Source organism: Manacus candei, unplaced genomic scaffold, assembly GCF_025592945.1.
Source record: "Manacus candei isolate 608988 ecotype Guabito, Panama unplaced genomic scaffold, ASM2559294v1 h1tg000003l, whole genome shotgun sequence".
Taxonomy (NCBI): Eukaryota; Metazoa; Chordata; class Aves; order Passeriformes; family Pipridae; genus Manacus; species Manacus candei.
This window is the reverse complement of record NW_026138051.1, coordinates 17,456,852-17,470,659: the sequence shown is the minus strand read 5'-3', so window position 1 is coordinate 17,470,659 and position 13,808 is coordinate 17,456,852. Positions and strand designations below refer to the sequence as shown.

General features: G+C 50.9%; 1 protein-coding gene across 4 annotated transcripts; it reads left to right on the top strand.

The window, feature by feature from the left end:
- The first annotated feature begins 20 nt into the window (after positions 1 to 20).
- HDAC8 (histone deacetylase 8) lies at positions 21 to 13,770 on the top strand. 4 transcript variants are annotated; one of them, XR_007904372.1, is made up of 11 exons: positions 21 to 174; positions 558 to 610; positions 1,981 to 2,111; positions 3,067 to 3,208; positions 4,190 to 4,302; positions 5,306 to 5,383; positions 5,770 to 5,878; positions 7,394 to 7,566; positions 9,028 to 9,122; positions 12,566 to 12,748; positions 13,229 to 13,770. XR_007904372.1 is itself a non-coding variant. In XM_051786480.1 (11 exons), the coding sequence occupies exons 1-11, from the start codon at positions 94 to 96 to the stop codon at positions 13,249 to 13,251; spliced, it is 1,011 nt and encodes a 336-aa protein (XP_051642440.1). In that variant the 5' UTR covers positions 21 to 93; the 3' UTR covers positions 13,252 to 13,770. The 4 variants fall into 4 exon arrangements, 3 of the variants coding, with proteins under 3 accessions (XP_051642440.1, XP_051642419.1, XP_051642431.1); XM_051786480.1 differs by having other exon boundaries at positions 1,981 to 2,059; positions 3,067 to 3,167; positions 12,643 to 12,748; XM_051786459.1 differs by having other exon boundaries at positions 12,643 to 12,748.
- Positions 13,771 to 13,808: the final 38 nt, after the last annotated feature.

Sequence of the window (13,808 nt, the reverse complement as noted above, 5' to 3'; positions counted from 1 at the left end):
CCTACAGCTCCGGGCGGGCCTACAGCTCCCGGCGGGCCGCGGGGCCGGAACCGCCCGTGCTGCTGCGCCCCGGCCCCGGCCGTGTGGGCCTCGATGGCGGCGGCGCCGCCGGTCTACGTGTACAGCCCGGAGTACGTGGAGCTCTGCGACTCCCTCTGCAAAGTGCCCAAGCGGGTCAGCGCCGCGCCAGGGGTGGCGGGGCGGGGGGGCCCGGCACGGCGGGAGGGAGCGGGGAACGGGGAAGGGGCGGCCCCGGCGGGAGGAGTGTGCGGTCAGAGTGTGGGGGGCCCGTCTGTGCCCTCACACCGCCCCTGGCAGCGCCGTGACAGCGACACTGAAGCGCTGCGCTTCCCTTCCCCGGCTGTGCCTCTGCCCGGGACGCCGGGAGGCCCATCCCGCACCCCCGGGATGCCCTGCCCGGCTCCAGCCGTGCCGGGAGAGCCGCTGCGGGGGGAGTCACAGCCACAGCTCGGCTGCGAGTCCTTCCTTGGCCCCCCCCATGCCTCCGGTTGCTGCCCTTGTGTCTCCTGCTCTCACAGATGTACTCTTCTCTTTAGGCCAGCATGGTGCATTCGTTGATTGAGGCGTATTGCCTGCTCGACCAGATGAAGTAAGTGCTCCCGTTTTCTGTGAAGGGATGTTTTCTTCTCCGCTGAGGTTTGGAAGGTGCTGAGTAACTTCAGGTTTCACGTTGTCCCTGCTGGCAGGGAGCCCCCACAGTGTGTATTTCTAAGGAATCTACACAGTGTGTATTTCTAAGGATCTAAGGAAAGTGCTTGTTTTGCTACGTGGACACGATTACAGTGGAAGGTGTAATTCATGGTTACTCTCCTGGTCTGGTGGAGCACAGATTTTTCTCGTGCCTTCTCTGCAGAGTGTCTGTCACCCCCAGGCTTGGGGCTCGGAGCAGGGTGACAACCTTGGTGCTGCTCCAGATCCACTGCTCAGTCAGTGCCGATACAGAGAGGGACCTTGTTGTTTTGCTGTGTCGTGATTGATGTGGGAGACTTATTGTGAGGTCTTGGGGCTGTTCAGGAGAGAAGACAAGGTGAAACCTGGGGCAGAAGAGTGAGATCCCTCCTGCTTCATTTGGCTTTTTACACTGGAGCATATGCAGGGAATAAAAGGCTTAGCTCAGCCTCTCTTATGTTCTTAAAAAAAAATCCCATGCTCCAGTTCAGCAGGGTCAGAAGGTCCTATTGGGACTTCTTTTTTAAAAGAATTTTTTTTTTGTAGCCATTTTGGCAGAGTGTGCTTGGTACCTGGCTGCAGGTGCCATCATCTAGCAGACCTGAAGGGCTGTTTGCCTTGTCAGGGACTGGGAAGTGCCTGGCACTGGGACCAGCCTAGAGCTGGGAGTTTCCTGCTGTCTTTCCATTCTTTCCTATACTGTGCTGCCCATGTGTGCCCCCAGTGTCTGAGATTTGGAGAGGGTTCAGTGTGTTGCAGGATTTGTTTAGGCAGACTGCAAAGCACCCAAACCCAGGAAGGTGCTGGGAACAGCAGTGGTCTCTGCTTTGATGCAGGTGTAGGTCAGAGCACTTGGGAAGTGCTGTCCAGCTCCTGACCTGGCAGGGTGGGGTCCTGCTGCAGCAGCTGGGATTGGACTTTTCCCTCTGTAAGTGCCTCTGTGTGTAACCAGAATGTTGGATCCACTGGGCATTGCTCATACTGGGAGAACATGCAGAAAAGGGGGAAAAACACTTGAAGCAAAATAGGAAGGTTAGTGCAGGCAGCACCTGTAGGTGTTCTTCCCTGGGCTGGGCATAGCAGGCAGTGCCACGCTGGAGTCAAGGCCAGCTCAGCTGGATGTTTGCTCACTGGAGTGGCAGTCTGGTGCGAGAGAAAGAGGGATTTTTGTTTGCTTTTACCACAGTAACTGCCAAAAGAAGGCTTCTAGGTTAAAGGCTAAAGCTGAGCATTCCAGCCAAACCCTAGGCCCTCTTGTCCTGACATGCTCCCTTCCTTCTCTCTGCCTAGGATAGTCAAGCCAAAAGTGGCCTCCATGGAGGAGATGGCAAGTTTCCACACAGATGCTTACCTGCAGCACCTGCAGAAGGTCAGTGAGGAGGGGGATGATGACCATCCGGAGTCTGTGGAGTATGGACTGGGTAAGGACGTGTGTCTTCAGCGAGAGCTTAGCTGAGTGTCAGGACCAGGATGCTTTTTTTGCTGCAGCTGCAGTTAGAGTGGTGAACTCAGGAGTAGGTCCCTTCTATGGGGTCAGCCCTTCAGAAACAAGCTGCTCCAGCATGGGTCCCTTTCCATGGAATCAGTCCTTCAGGAACTGCTCCAGTGTGGGTCCCTTTCCATGGGGTCAGTCCTTCAGGAATAAGCTGTTCCAGCATGGATCCCCTGCAGAGTCACAGGTCCTACCAGCAAACCTGCTGCAGTGTGGGTCCCTTCCATGGAGTTACAGCTTTGTTCAGGCACACTCCCCTGCTTCTGGGACATAGGGTCCTAGAGAGGCTGCAGGGCCATCTCTGCTCCATCGTGGACCTCCACGGGCTGCAGGGGCACAGCTGCCTCATTGTGGTCTGTACCATGGGCTGCAGGAACTCCAGTGCCTGGAGCACCTCCTGCCCCTCCTTTCCTGCTGACTTTGGGGCCTGCAGGGTAGTTTCTTTCACAGGCTCTCACCTCTCTCCCAGGTGCTGCACCGTGGTTTTTGCCCTTTGTTTGATATGTTCTCCCACAGGCTCTGCCCGCAGTGCTGATGGGCTCAGCCTTGCCCAGAGGCAGGTCCGTCCTGGAGTTCTGTCCAACATGGGGGCAGCTCCTGGTGACTGCTCACAGAAGCCACCCCTGCAGCCCCCCCAGTGTGAACACCTTACCACGCAAACCCATGACAACTTTATTCCTACTCAGGCCCCCTGAATCTGCTGTGTGAGCCCAAAGCTGACAGCTCTTGTGAGGGTTTGTGCCATGGCTTTGGCGTTGTGTTTGGAACAGAAGGTCAGAGCCGCACTTAAAGAAGATGGCTCAAACAAAAGGAATGTGCTTCCCCTGGAGGAAAAAGCCTGTTGTGTCTGACATGTGGACTCTTACCTGGACTTTTACCTGCAGGTTATGACTGTCCAGCCACTGAAGGGATCTTTGAGTATGCGGCGGCCGTGGGAGGAGCCACCATCACTGCAGCCCAGTGCCTGCTGGACGGCAAGTGCAAGGTAGCAATTAACTGGCCTGGAGGGTGGCATCATGCAAAGAAGTAAGAAAACAATCTCTTCCCTTGTGTTTTCTCACCTGGTGTCTGAACCCCGCTTCCTAGCTCCCGGCTCCCCTGCGAACCCTCAGGGTGCGGCGATCCAGCTGGGAGAGAAAGCAAGGTGTGAGGGAAGGCAGAAGGTAGAGAGGGCAGGGCAGAGGCCTGAGAGGAGGCCGGTCACTGCCCAGTGCTGTTGCTGTCATGGACTGCAGGGAGGGTCTGGAGCAGGTATGCTCACAGATGTCCCGCCATTCCTTGATACTTGGTTATCTCTGGCAGTTCAAGTGAGGAGAGATTTTGTGAGGTCCATAGAGAAGCACTGTGGAGAGTCAAATGATTGATGCAGCTTGGAACACAATGGGAATGTGGCAACATGTTGGCCAAATTGTTTTGTGTGGCTTTTTTGGTTTCTTAATAAGAGGTTTGAAAAGGTGCAAGGTTGACCTTGGGTTTCCCTACACTCCATGGGGGGCTGTTTGCTCTGAACTCTAACATCAATAATGATCTTCCAGCACAACAGGAGAGGAAGTAAAAGTTTTGATCCCGAATTCTGTGGTTCTGTAATGGTAAAATAATTTGTTTCCATCCCATTTTCCACGGATGTATGTTTTATTTAACTTGTGTCCCCCATCTCCCAAAACATGGGGCCTGTCTGCAGTGCAGACAAGACAGTATGTCTTCCTTGTCCACAGCCAAATGGCCTTCACAGTGCTATTCTGTGTCCCTGGGGAGCCCCAGGAATTTGCATGAACCCCGTGTCTAACCCTGAGAGCTTGAACATGGATGTGCAGATGCCTCTCCTTGCTGCAGTGACTTTTCTGACCGGGCAGAGGAACTCTGAAGGTGTAACAGTGGTGTGCGAGCTGGGTTCTCGTCCTCCTCTGTGCCCCTGTGAGGTGGAGACTTGCAAAGTCAGGGTGTCAGCACCGAGACTGGTGGTGACTGCACTGGCAACGTTCAACGTCATGGACATTGTTTTCACAGGGATGAAGCTTCTGGCTTCTGTTACCTGAACGATGCCGTCCTGGGGATCCTGCGGCTGCGCCAGAAATTTGACCGTGTGCTTTATATCGATTTGGATTTGCATCATGGGGATGGTAAGGCCCAGCAAAGGCTGCAAACAGCACAGCTGCACAGACCCGGGGGAGGAACGGGAGAAGTTAAGGCCTGTTGACGCAGCAGAACTTTATGTGCTGCCACAGCTGTGGCTTTGCCTCCTTTCAGTGCAGCTGAGTTCACTCAATCCATTTCTGCCTTGTCCTGTTTTATGAAGTTGCCCTTCAGATGCTGCTGTTCAGACCTCTCTTGAGGGTCTGGGCAGGAGTCTTGTACCTAAAGCAACAGACAGTGTTGTCCTAGTCTCCCATCCTGGCAGAGCAGTTGCTGACAGGATTTAATTGTTTAATGCTCCAGTGCAAGAGGGAAGCAGCCAGTAGTAAATGGCGCTTTTAAAAGAAGGCTTGATGCTATAAAACTAAAGCCAGAACTGGCCTTTCTGAAACTGCTCTCTCCTTCAGGGACACGATTTCAGCACCATTTAACATTTCCCGCTCTTCTAAATTTTATGGTGTGTTTCATTTTGCTCCGTTTTCTCCCTGCATTTGGTTTCTCTTAAGTTTCCTGTTACTTCTTTTTCCCCTCCCCCCACCCCCACTATTTTAATGTGTCTTTAAGGAAAAGAAAAGGCATGTTGAACCGCAGCAGCACTGAGAAAAAGCGAGAGAGTCCAGTAGCACTGGTTCTAATCAGAGCCAAGCTCTGGCCAAGGCAGCCCTGCTCGGATCCCTCTCCCAGCCTCGCAGGCCGAGCAGCGCAGGCGAGTGCTGCTGCCCTGGGCACTGACGTGAGGTATCGAGATCCGTTCAGTACTGATTAGCATGAGACCTGCCAAATTCATTTCAGTTGTGACCTTTGCTGCAGTTGAACTCAGGTCTCTGTGAACCGAGAATGGATTTATGGAGCCACATCTGCATTTCTGCTTTGCTCATGCTGCTCCTGCTCTGCTTGCTGCCCCATGTTTATCAAGCAGCTCTGTTTGTGTGTTCAGGCTCTGTCATTTATATGAATGGTGCATGAAAGCTGTTTTTTCTTTCCTGGTAGGAGTTGAAGATGCCTTTAGTTTCACCTCGAAAGTCATGACTGTTTCTCTGCACAAGTTTTCACCAGGATTTTTTCCAGGCAAGTTGAACATGTGAGGTTTGTGCTCATTTGGTTCATGCCTTTGCTGAGGCCTCACCAGTGATGCAAGTCCCATCCAAAAGAGATGTCTTGCTGCTTCTCCTCTCGACCCAGAAGAAGGAAGGAGCAGGGAGCTACATGTTTGGTGTTTCCACCTTTGTGGTTGTGACTGAGCTCTGGGCAGAGCCCCTTCGACTCTGCATGGCAGAATTGGGCAGAGGAGAGAACTGGGTCCCTCCCACCCTCCTTTCTTGGTGGTGGCAAGTGGACTTCTCCATTAGTGTGCCAAAGGTCCTGGCTTTCAGCTCTCCTCTGAGAAATCCCACACATCTCTCTCTTGCAGCTCCTCTGCTTTCCCTCGTAATTGGGGTGTTTCTGTTGCGCAGGCACTGGTGATGTGACAGATGTTGGCCTGGGGAAAGGTCGCTATTACAGCGTGAATGTGCCCATTCAAGATGGCATTCAAGATGAGAAATATTACCAGATCTGTGAAACGTAAGCCCTCTTGCTCCAGTACATCTTACTTGGATGGGATTTTAGAGAATAAGACACTATACAGCTTACTACTTTTAATTACAGTCCTTTCTTAAGGCGTGCCCCTTCCCCTCTTGCACCCTTTGATTGCAGTGAGCATGGATCGTAAGAGTTCTCAGAGGTCTTGTCCAGGTTCTTAAGCAAACTGAATATACAGAGACATTTGTGGGTGGCTGGAGAGTCTCTGCCACAGGTCAGCCTTGTGTGTCTAAGGAGAGACTGAGAAGGCACAAGTATTTTTTAGCTGTGGACTTAGGGCTAGATGTTTTTCCTTCAAATAAGTGCACCAAATTCTGACATTCTGTGGGACATATGCTTGGGGCTTAGCTAAAAGTGTTTTCCAAGTACCCTCTGTCCATGCTGGAAGAGTGAAAGGCTGAAGGCTGAACATGTGACAGTGATGGAGCTGCCTCCTGGCAGGCTCCTCTGTCACTCAGCTGGTGATGGGCCTCACAAACCATTGCCCTTTTCAAAACTGAGCTGCAGGGCTTGTTCTTTTCCGGGGGAGAGGAGCCTCAGCACCAGGCTGCAGGGCACAGTAGCACATCCACCTCTCAGCTCTAACACTTGAGGGCTGAAACCTCTCCAGACTTGTAGGGCAGTCGTGTGGAGGCCATGCCTCCTGCTAGCTTGTTGATGCTTGCCGCTGCTGGGGTAGAACAGCCCTCTTTCTGCCAGGAAACATGCTTCCAAAAAGCAGCTCTAGGGGCTGAAAGGGCTGACCAGGAGCCTGGTCAGGAGGAACCTGCTGCATGCATTCACAGCTGAAGGACATCATAACCTGCCTAGATTCCAAGCTGTGTATAACCAAAGCTTCTACAAAGAGGTTTTGAGATTTTGAGTTCTGTCCAGGCTGGGAGGCAGTCATGGGCCTGACTGTGGATGTCTGATTGTCTGAGGGTGATTGCCTGTGCCTCCCAAAACTGTGGTGGGCTTGAAGCACAGGGCTCCCTCCAATGCAGGGTGACTACACCTTGCACAGAGTTTTTCCTTGTGTTTTTGCCTCAGGAGCCACGTAAGAGAGAGGAGAATGAGAACCTAGCCAGAGCCTTCCTCTGTTTGTCCTGTCTCAGTGAGAGATGGCTGAGAGTTCAGGATTGTTGTTTTGCCTGATCTCCACCGTGACCTTCAGAGGGGAGAAAAGCCTCTGGATTTGTCTTGCAGCCAAAGAGCAGCCAGTGCAAATGTGGAGTTTGATGCTACCATAAGTTGATGAGGACTAGGTTCCCCTCCCCAATGTTATCAGTGGTGCTTTTGCCTTCATCAACCTGGTGATAAGTTCTCTGAGAGCTAAACTTGCTGTGGGAAAGCAGTGGGGGCAGAAGACTAACTGGGAGCAGAGGGAGTGTGACTGGTACAAGCTGGGTGGAAGCAGAGAATGCAGAAACCCCGAGAGGCACTGGTGGATCTGAGGGACCAGAGCTGTGCTACCAGCATCCCTGTGGCATTAACCCCCAGAGCTCCTCCTCTCCACAGCGTGCTGAAGGAGGTGTACGCCGCCTTCAACCCCGACGCGGTCGTGCTGCAGCTGGGGGCCGACACCATCGCTGGGGACCCCATGTGCTCCTTCAACATGACGCCCGAGGGAGTGGGCAAGTGCCTCAAGTATGTCCTGCAGTGGCAGCTAGCAACTCTCGTGCTGGGGGGAGGTGAGTGTGTCCTGCTGGTCTCAGAGAAACATGTTTGTCCTCCCGCGACTCTTCCTCGAGTGCCTTGTCCTTGGGCTCGGCACTGGCCGGGGTTTAGCAGGGTGAGTGCTGGGCAGTGTCAGTACTGGTACAGTACTGTGTCCTCACACCTGAAATCCTTGATACTGACAGGTGAAAGTCTCAATCCTGACTCTCACATCTTATTAAAAGCTGCATGGCTCCTCTGGAGAAGAGGAAAGGCCGACAAACTCATTGTGACTTCTCAGTGGCACCTCTGATTCCCATCTCTGCTGATCAGCCTTCCAGTGCTTCTCTTTAAAAGTGAGCACTATGTTCCCAAACCTACTTTGGGCACCTGGCAATGAATGGTTTCGTTTAGATTCAAGCAGGGGCTTGGGACAAGGACTGGCTGCCTGCAAGGTACAGCAGGGCTCTGATACCCAGTGAAAGCTAAGGTGGACTGATCTCTGCTGTGCTGCATAACCAGCTGCCTGTCCAGTGGGGAGAGCACAGGACAGGCTATTTGTAACAGAGCATTTCAGAACAACAAAAGCCACTGTGTGCCAGGGAGAGCTCCATGCCTGAAGCCAGATCAGCTCTAGCTGCTGTCCTTTTTGAGATGGGGGAAATCAGGTATAGCATGTTACACCTAAAACTTGATGTGCCTGATGGTCTTTGTTTTGGAAAGGTTATGAGTGTTCAATCCTGCTGTGGCCTGTCTGTGGGTATGCTGGGGATGTCACCTTTCAGACAAAAAACCCCAAAACTTTTGTCAGAAAATGAGGGACAACTATTTGTCACTCTTGAAAATACCAAAGCAGTGTCCCACCACTGCAGAGTGTGGAAGCATTTGAAGTGGGAAGTGGGGAAGGAGTAAAAAAAAAGCAGGAAAAGCCCCCACAACAACCAACCCAAACAGAAGGGAATGTTGAAAAATACGGTCTCCCTGTCTTGTCATTGTGTTTCTCTCTCTTTACTATTCTAGTCATCTTTCCTGAAAAAAAACCTTACCTGAGTTTCTTGTGTATTTTGGTTTTTGGGTCTAAGGCTGGCATTAAAAAGCAGGAAGCCCCTGTTTCTGCTGCAGCCCTTGCACTTCCCTCCCTGCTACATGTGGGCACCTACCTCTCCTTGTTGCCAGGAGAGAGTCCAGCACATGGGGCTGGGAGCTCATGCTGGGTCTGAGATGGTGGCTGAAGGACCGACCTCTGCCCCACCAGGTGTAACTGGGGTTCAGTTTGAGAGGTCTGCTCTTGCACACAGTGTCATTTGGACCTGGCCTCGTGTAGCCAGCAGGTGCAAAATGCAGATTTTGGGCACAGCTTGAGTGGATGAAATAAGCTGAGTTCATGTGAACTGTGCACATTGCCTCCACAGTTTGTTCCTTACACTAAAATCTCTCCCTCTCTCTTCCCTTTCCCCACTCTTCCCCCTCAAAATCCCAATTCTTGCTGGAAACAGGAGGTTACAACCTTGCCAACACAGCTCGCTGCTGGACATACTTGACTGGGGTGATCCTTGGGAGAACACTGTCCTCGGAGATCCCCGATCACGAGGTAATGCTGTGAAAAACCCTCCCTTCTCCTTGCAGAAGAGACAGTCATTCCACCTAATAATCCACACAGCATCCCTGCCACTTAGTCCTGTTTTGTGGAGACACTCCTGTAACAATACCACCCTATCCCAGCAGCATGGTGGGTGCTTGTGCCCAAAAGCAGAGGCTGCAGCTTTCTGTGAGGGATCTCAGGAACCGATAAACTTCAGTCTCTGATGGTTACAGAGAGGATGGGTGGAGGGAGCCACCAGTTGCTCAAAGAGCTCTTTAGGATGTGCATGTACTTTTGCCTTTCTCAAGGCTTTGAATTTTAACCCTACTTTTATCAACATACAGAAGGGACCAGGTGCAGCTTTGAAGCTTTGGCTGTGGGGCCAGGTGCTGTCTCAGTGCCAGTGCTGGTGCTTTTCATGTCTTGAGTGGGACTGGTCAGTGTGAATTAATTTCTGTCTAGTGAATCTGTTTCCCCTGACATGGGAATGCCAGTTGATTGATGAAACTCATGGAAGAGTTTCATGGAAGACTACCCTTCCAGGGACCTGGGAAGCCCTCCCATCTTGGGGCTGTGGTTCAGCTGCTCAACACATTGCTCTGTGTTCTGGGGAGGAATGGCCCAGGTGTTGGCACACCAAAAGCAGGAGTTTGAGATCCAGCACCCTCTCAGCCTTGAGGGGATATGCACACTCTGTGCCAGTATGGGCCAGCTTGTACTGGATCATGTTGTGCATCTTTCCCAAGAGAGAGTGTTCCTCCATGTGTGGGAACCTTCTGCTTCTCAGGAGCACCAAAACAAGTAGGATTTCTGATGGAGGCTGTGATATATAGGTATCAGTCCCTCCTGCTGCTGAACCTGGCTTTGGGACACAACAGAGTCAGAAATACCCATATCCAATGGCACATGCACATAGGTCCTTAGCAGAGGGAGATGCCTCTGTAATAAGAAACTGGGATAGGATGCCTGTAATAAGGAAACAAGAAATCCTGATGCTTTAGGTATGGGCAGAGGTCACTGTGGAGAGCACAGTGACAGTGTGCTGGTGCAGGTCCCTGCCTGCTTTCCTGAGACCTCTGTGCTGTTCAGGGGCACGAGAACATGGTTCAGTAGCCTTTGTACAATGGGGGCAGCACATGGCCCCACACGCTCAACATCCAGCTGAGAACAGCAGAGGTGTGGTCTGGGGCTCTTCATGCTAAGATGCCATGGGAGTGCTTGTCCAGATGTTTGCTGGGTGGCTCTTGTGGAGAAGGCAAACTCCATGAAGCAGTTCAGTGCCCAGGGTGTAGCTGCCTTCCCTTGTGGGTGTCTGTGTGCTGTGCACTGCATTTGGGGCCCTCCTACTGCCCGCCTGCATTCCAGCTCTTCCTCTGAAGCATGGAGAGGGACACATCCATACTTGGCTCTGTTTGAAAAGCCGCAGAGTGAACCAGGAAAGCCCTGTGTAAACAAAGGCAAGTCTGCCTCTCACAGGGGTCAGAGCAAAAGGCAGTAAGATGGTTGGAATGTTTTTTGGAGGACAGTTTCAAAAAATACTTAAACATCGTCCTTGTGAGCCATAGCCCATCTTGCTCTGACATTTACTGATCCTAAAATCCACTTTCTGTCTTTTCTGATGGGCTCATCTTGCATCAGAGCATGACAGAGAGCAGTCAGATGTCAGGCAGTGTTTTGCCATTGTCTTACTCCAGATTCCTATGTCTGCTCCTGGATTTTAGACTTGACAAATGTGCTTAAACCTTACAAACCTCAGATTTTCAGGGGAAGAAGTACATGAGTATGTATTCACTTCACTTGATGGGAATTCTTCTGTTCCCTTCTCTTGCTCCATGAGTCACTGTATTTAGAGAAGGCTTTTTTTTCCCTGTAGATGGAAGCAGTCCAAGGTAACATTGTTCCTTACCTGGCTAGTGCAGGTTCCAGGCCAGCACTTTGAGATGCAGCCTGTTCTCTGTGATTAAGGATGAGACATCTTCACCTTGCATTAATCCTACAGAGCTTCCCAAACAGAATCTCCCAGAGAAGGTATAGCTGAATGGTTTGGCATATTTTAGAGTCCTTCTCATGAGTATATTTTAGCCTCTGTAACCTTCCCATGCAATGTTCCAGACTCCCTGCATTTTGCTGTTGGCATTTTTAAGGTAAACTGGTGGAAGCAGGTTTGGTGGAGGAAAAAGCCATGAAGGAAGAGGTTTGGAGGCCACTGGGAATGAAATATTTACACAGCTAGGGAATAACTGAAGGGGAGGCAGCATGAGCTTTCACTGTGTGTAGATGGATTTGTGTGCACACAGGGTTGATGCCTTTTTGTCAGATTCCCAGGGCTTTTTTCCTGCTGCTTCTGGCAGGGAACCACTAGTGGTTTAATAGCTTATCAGTGCCTGTGCACAGAAACAAAGGTTGGTACTTCCTGATTTCATGTTTTCTTTGCTTTAAATAGGAATTCCCATTCTGATTAACACGAAATGTGGAAACTGAGCTGTCAGCCTTTTGAGATCAGCGCAGAATTCCTGACTGTGAGCAGCTTAAAGGCAGTCCCACCACTGCTTTCCTGCTGTCCAGCCACAGGGCTCTGCTCACCTCCTGAAGGAAACTCCTGAGAGTTTGTGGCCTGGGACAGATTGTTGCTAAAGCACTGGCTGTGAGGTGGCTAGGCTGTGCTGTTCCATCAGTCTCCAGGTCTGGCAAACTCTTTTAGTAATGATGGGCCAAATTCCACACAGTCGTATTCAGCACTTTGCTTCTCCTAAAGCCTTGAGGGGCTTGAGGATGTTCTTGACAGCTCCAGGTCTTGAAATCAAGTTACTATGAAAGAAAGACAATATTCAGAAACCTGGAGGTCTTTTGGTCGTTTTGGTTTTTTGTTTTTTTTTTTGTCTACGAGTTTGTAGAGAAGGGCTTGAAAACAAGACCTCCAAACCAAGCTGTGGTTTGGAGACCCAGAAACATTTGACTGAGCATCAGTGTAATGGTGTTTAAATAGTCTGAGGACGCCTGGAAAGACCAGCGTAGAATTCCTTGAACATCCAGTGCTGATGGTGCCATGAGTCATGGTCCCATCACAGCAGGTTCCACCAGTGAACTGCTTGTCCTAAAATCAGGAACAGAATGTGGACTTCTGTAAGATGCCTAATTTTTTGCTGTTGGCATAGTACTTGTTGTCAGGTCTGGCATTATTCAGTAGAATAGGTAGCACTTGAATTTTGTTGACTAAAAAATCAGGTTAATCATGTGTAAAATGAGTGTCAACAGCTTTCCCAAATTAAACACTGGGATAGACACTTGACTGCTTTTGGCTGCACCATTGGGCTCTGCTTCCCAAGCCCTTGAACTGAGGAATGGTTGAAAACTCCAGGTGGGCACAGACACTGCAGAAGCACCACCTTGATGTCATGAAGCCACATGTGGCCCTCAGATGGAGAAACTGGTTTTTGCCTTTTTCCAAACAGGTACCCACAGAGAACCCTGCCCCCAGCCTCAGCCACCAGAGGCCTCTCTGCTGACTCTCCCCTCCTCTTCCCTCCAGTTCTTCACAGAGTATGGTCCTGATTACGTGCTGGAGATCACCCCAAGCTGCAGACCAGACCGCAACGAGCCACAGAGAATTCAAGAAATTTTGAACTCTATCAAAGGTGAGTTGTCCAAGCCAACACTCCTGCTTTGGGCTTCCAGGTCCTTTTAGAGAGGGCTTCAGAAGAGCTCACTGGAGTCTTTCTCACTGACTAGAAAGATGAACCGTGTTCACTTGGCTGCTCATTAGTGCACAGAGTCATCTGCCTCCTACTTCTTTGGGATTCTCAGGGTTGGTGATACAGAGCTGTGGGTCCCTGTAACCATGCCCTCTAGCTGGGCAGAGGAGCACAGGGCCTTGTCCTTACTGGAATCATGGAACAGCCCAGGTTCTAAAGGACTTCAAAGATCACCTGGTCCGACCTTTCTGTGGGAAAGGGAGGCTAGACAAGATTATCTAGCACTCTGTCCAGTCACATCTTGAAACCTTCTGACACTGAGGCCTCTAGCATGTCCCTGTGGAGTTTACTCCAGTGATTGTTCTCACTGTAAAAAAACTCTTAAAATAAAGTGAAACTTATCCTGCTTCCTTTTATTTGCAGGGAATCTGAAGCATGTTGTTTAGCAGAGGAGGAAGGCTCAGTTTCTGCAAGAGCATTTGCCATGGGGAAGACAGCGTATTTACCTGAGCAACTGGTGAAATTTGTGGCTGCAGGGAAAATTTGGAAGAAATTACTGTTGGTTGGTTAATTTTTTTTCTCTTTTAAGAAGAAAAGCTGCTGCACATTACGAGCACTGTGGCTCTCCCCAGGCAGGAGTGTGGGCCCTCCAGCCACAGCCTTCCAGTGCTGGCAGAGCCTCCCTTGCTCCTTCCCCTTTCCTTTTTTAACACCACAGAGTTTGTTCTCACAACTGATTTTAAATGTTTTTTAAGAGAGAGGCTGCTCAGAGCTTCAAGCCCTCCCCAGGTGGAGCCCAGAGCCACGTTACCTTCCTGGCAGGGGCACAGCCTTGGAGCTGCCCACCTGGGAAGCAGAGCCAAGGGCCAGCCTGGGGCACAGGCTGTGTCTCTTATCTACAGAAAGGCACAGCCACTGTGTTTTTAACTGGGAATTTTTTTTAAAATAAAGTGTTTTAAATACTCCTCCAGCCCTTTTCTTTCTTCCTGCACCCACCCTGCCT

Excerpts from the sequence above, each read along its gene's own strand:
- HDAC8 (XM_051786459.1), top strand. The coding sequence starts at position 94 with ATGGCGGCGGCGCCGCCGGTCTACGTGTACAGCCCGGAGTACGTGGAG. Across the intron at positions 5,384-5,769 it reads TTCACCAGGATTTTTTCCAG|GCACTGGTGATGTGACAGAT; the intron begins GCAAGTTGAACA and ends TCTGTTGCGCAG. Across the intron at positions 5,879-7,393 it reads TATTACCAGATCTGTGAAAC|CGTGCTGAAGGAGGTGTACG; the intron begins GTAAGCCCTCTT and ends TCCTCTCCACAG.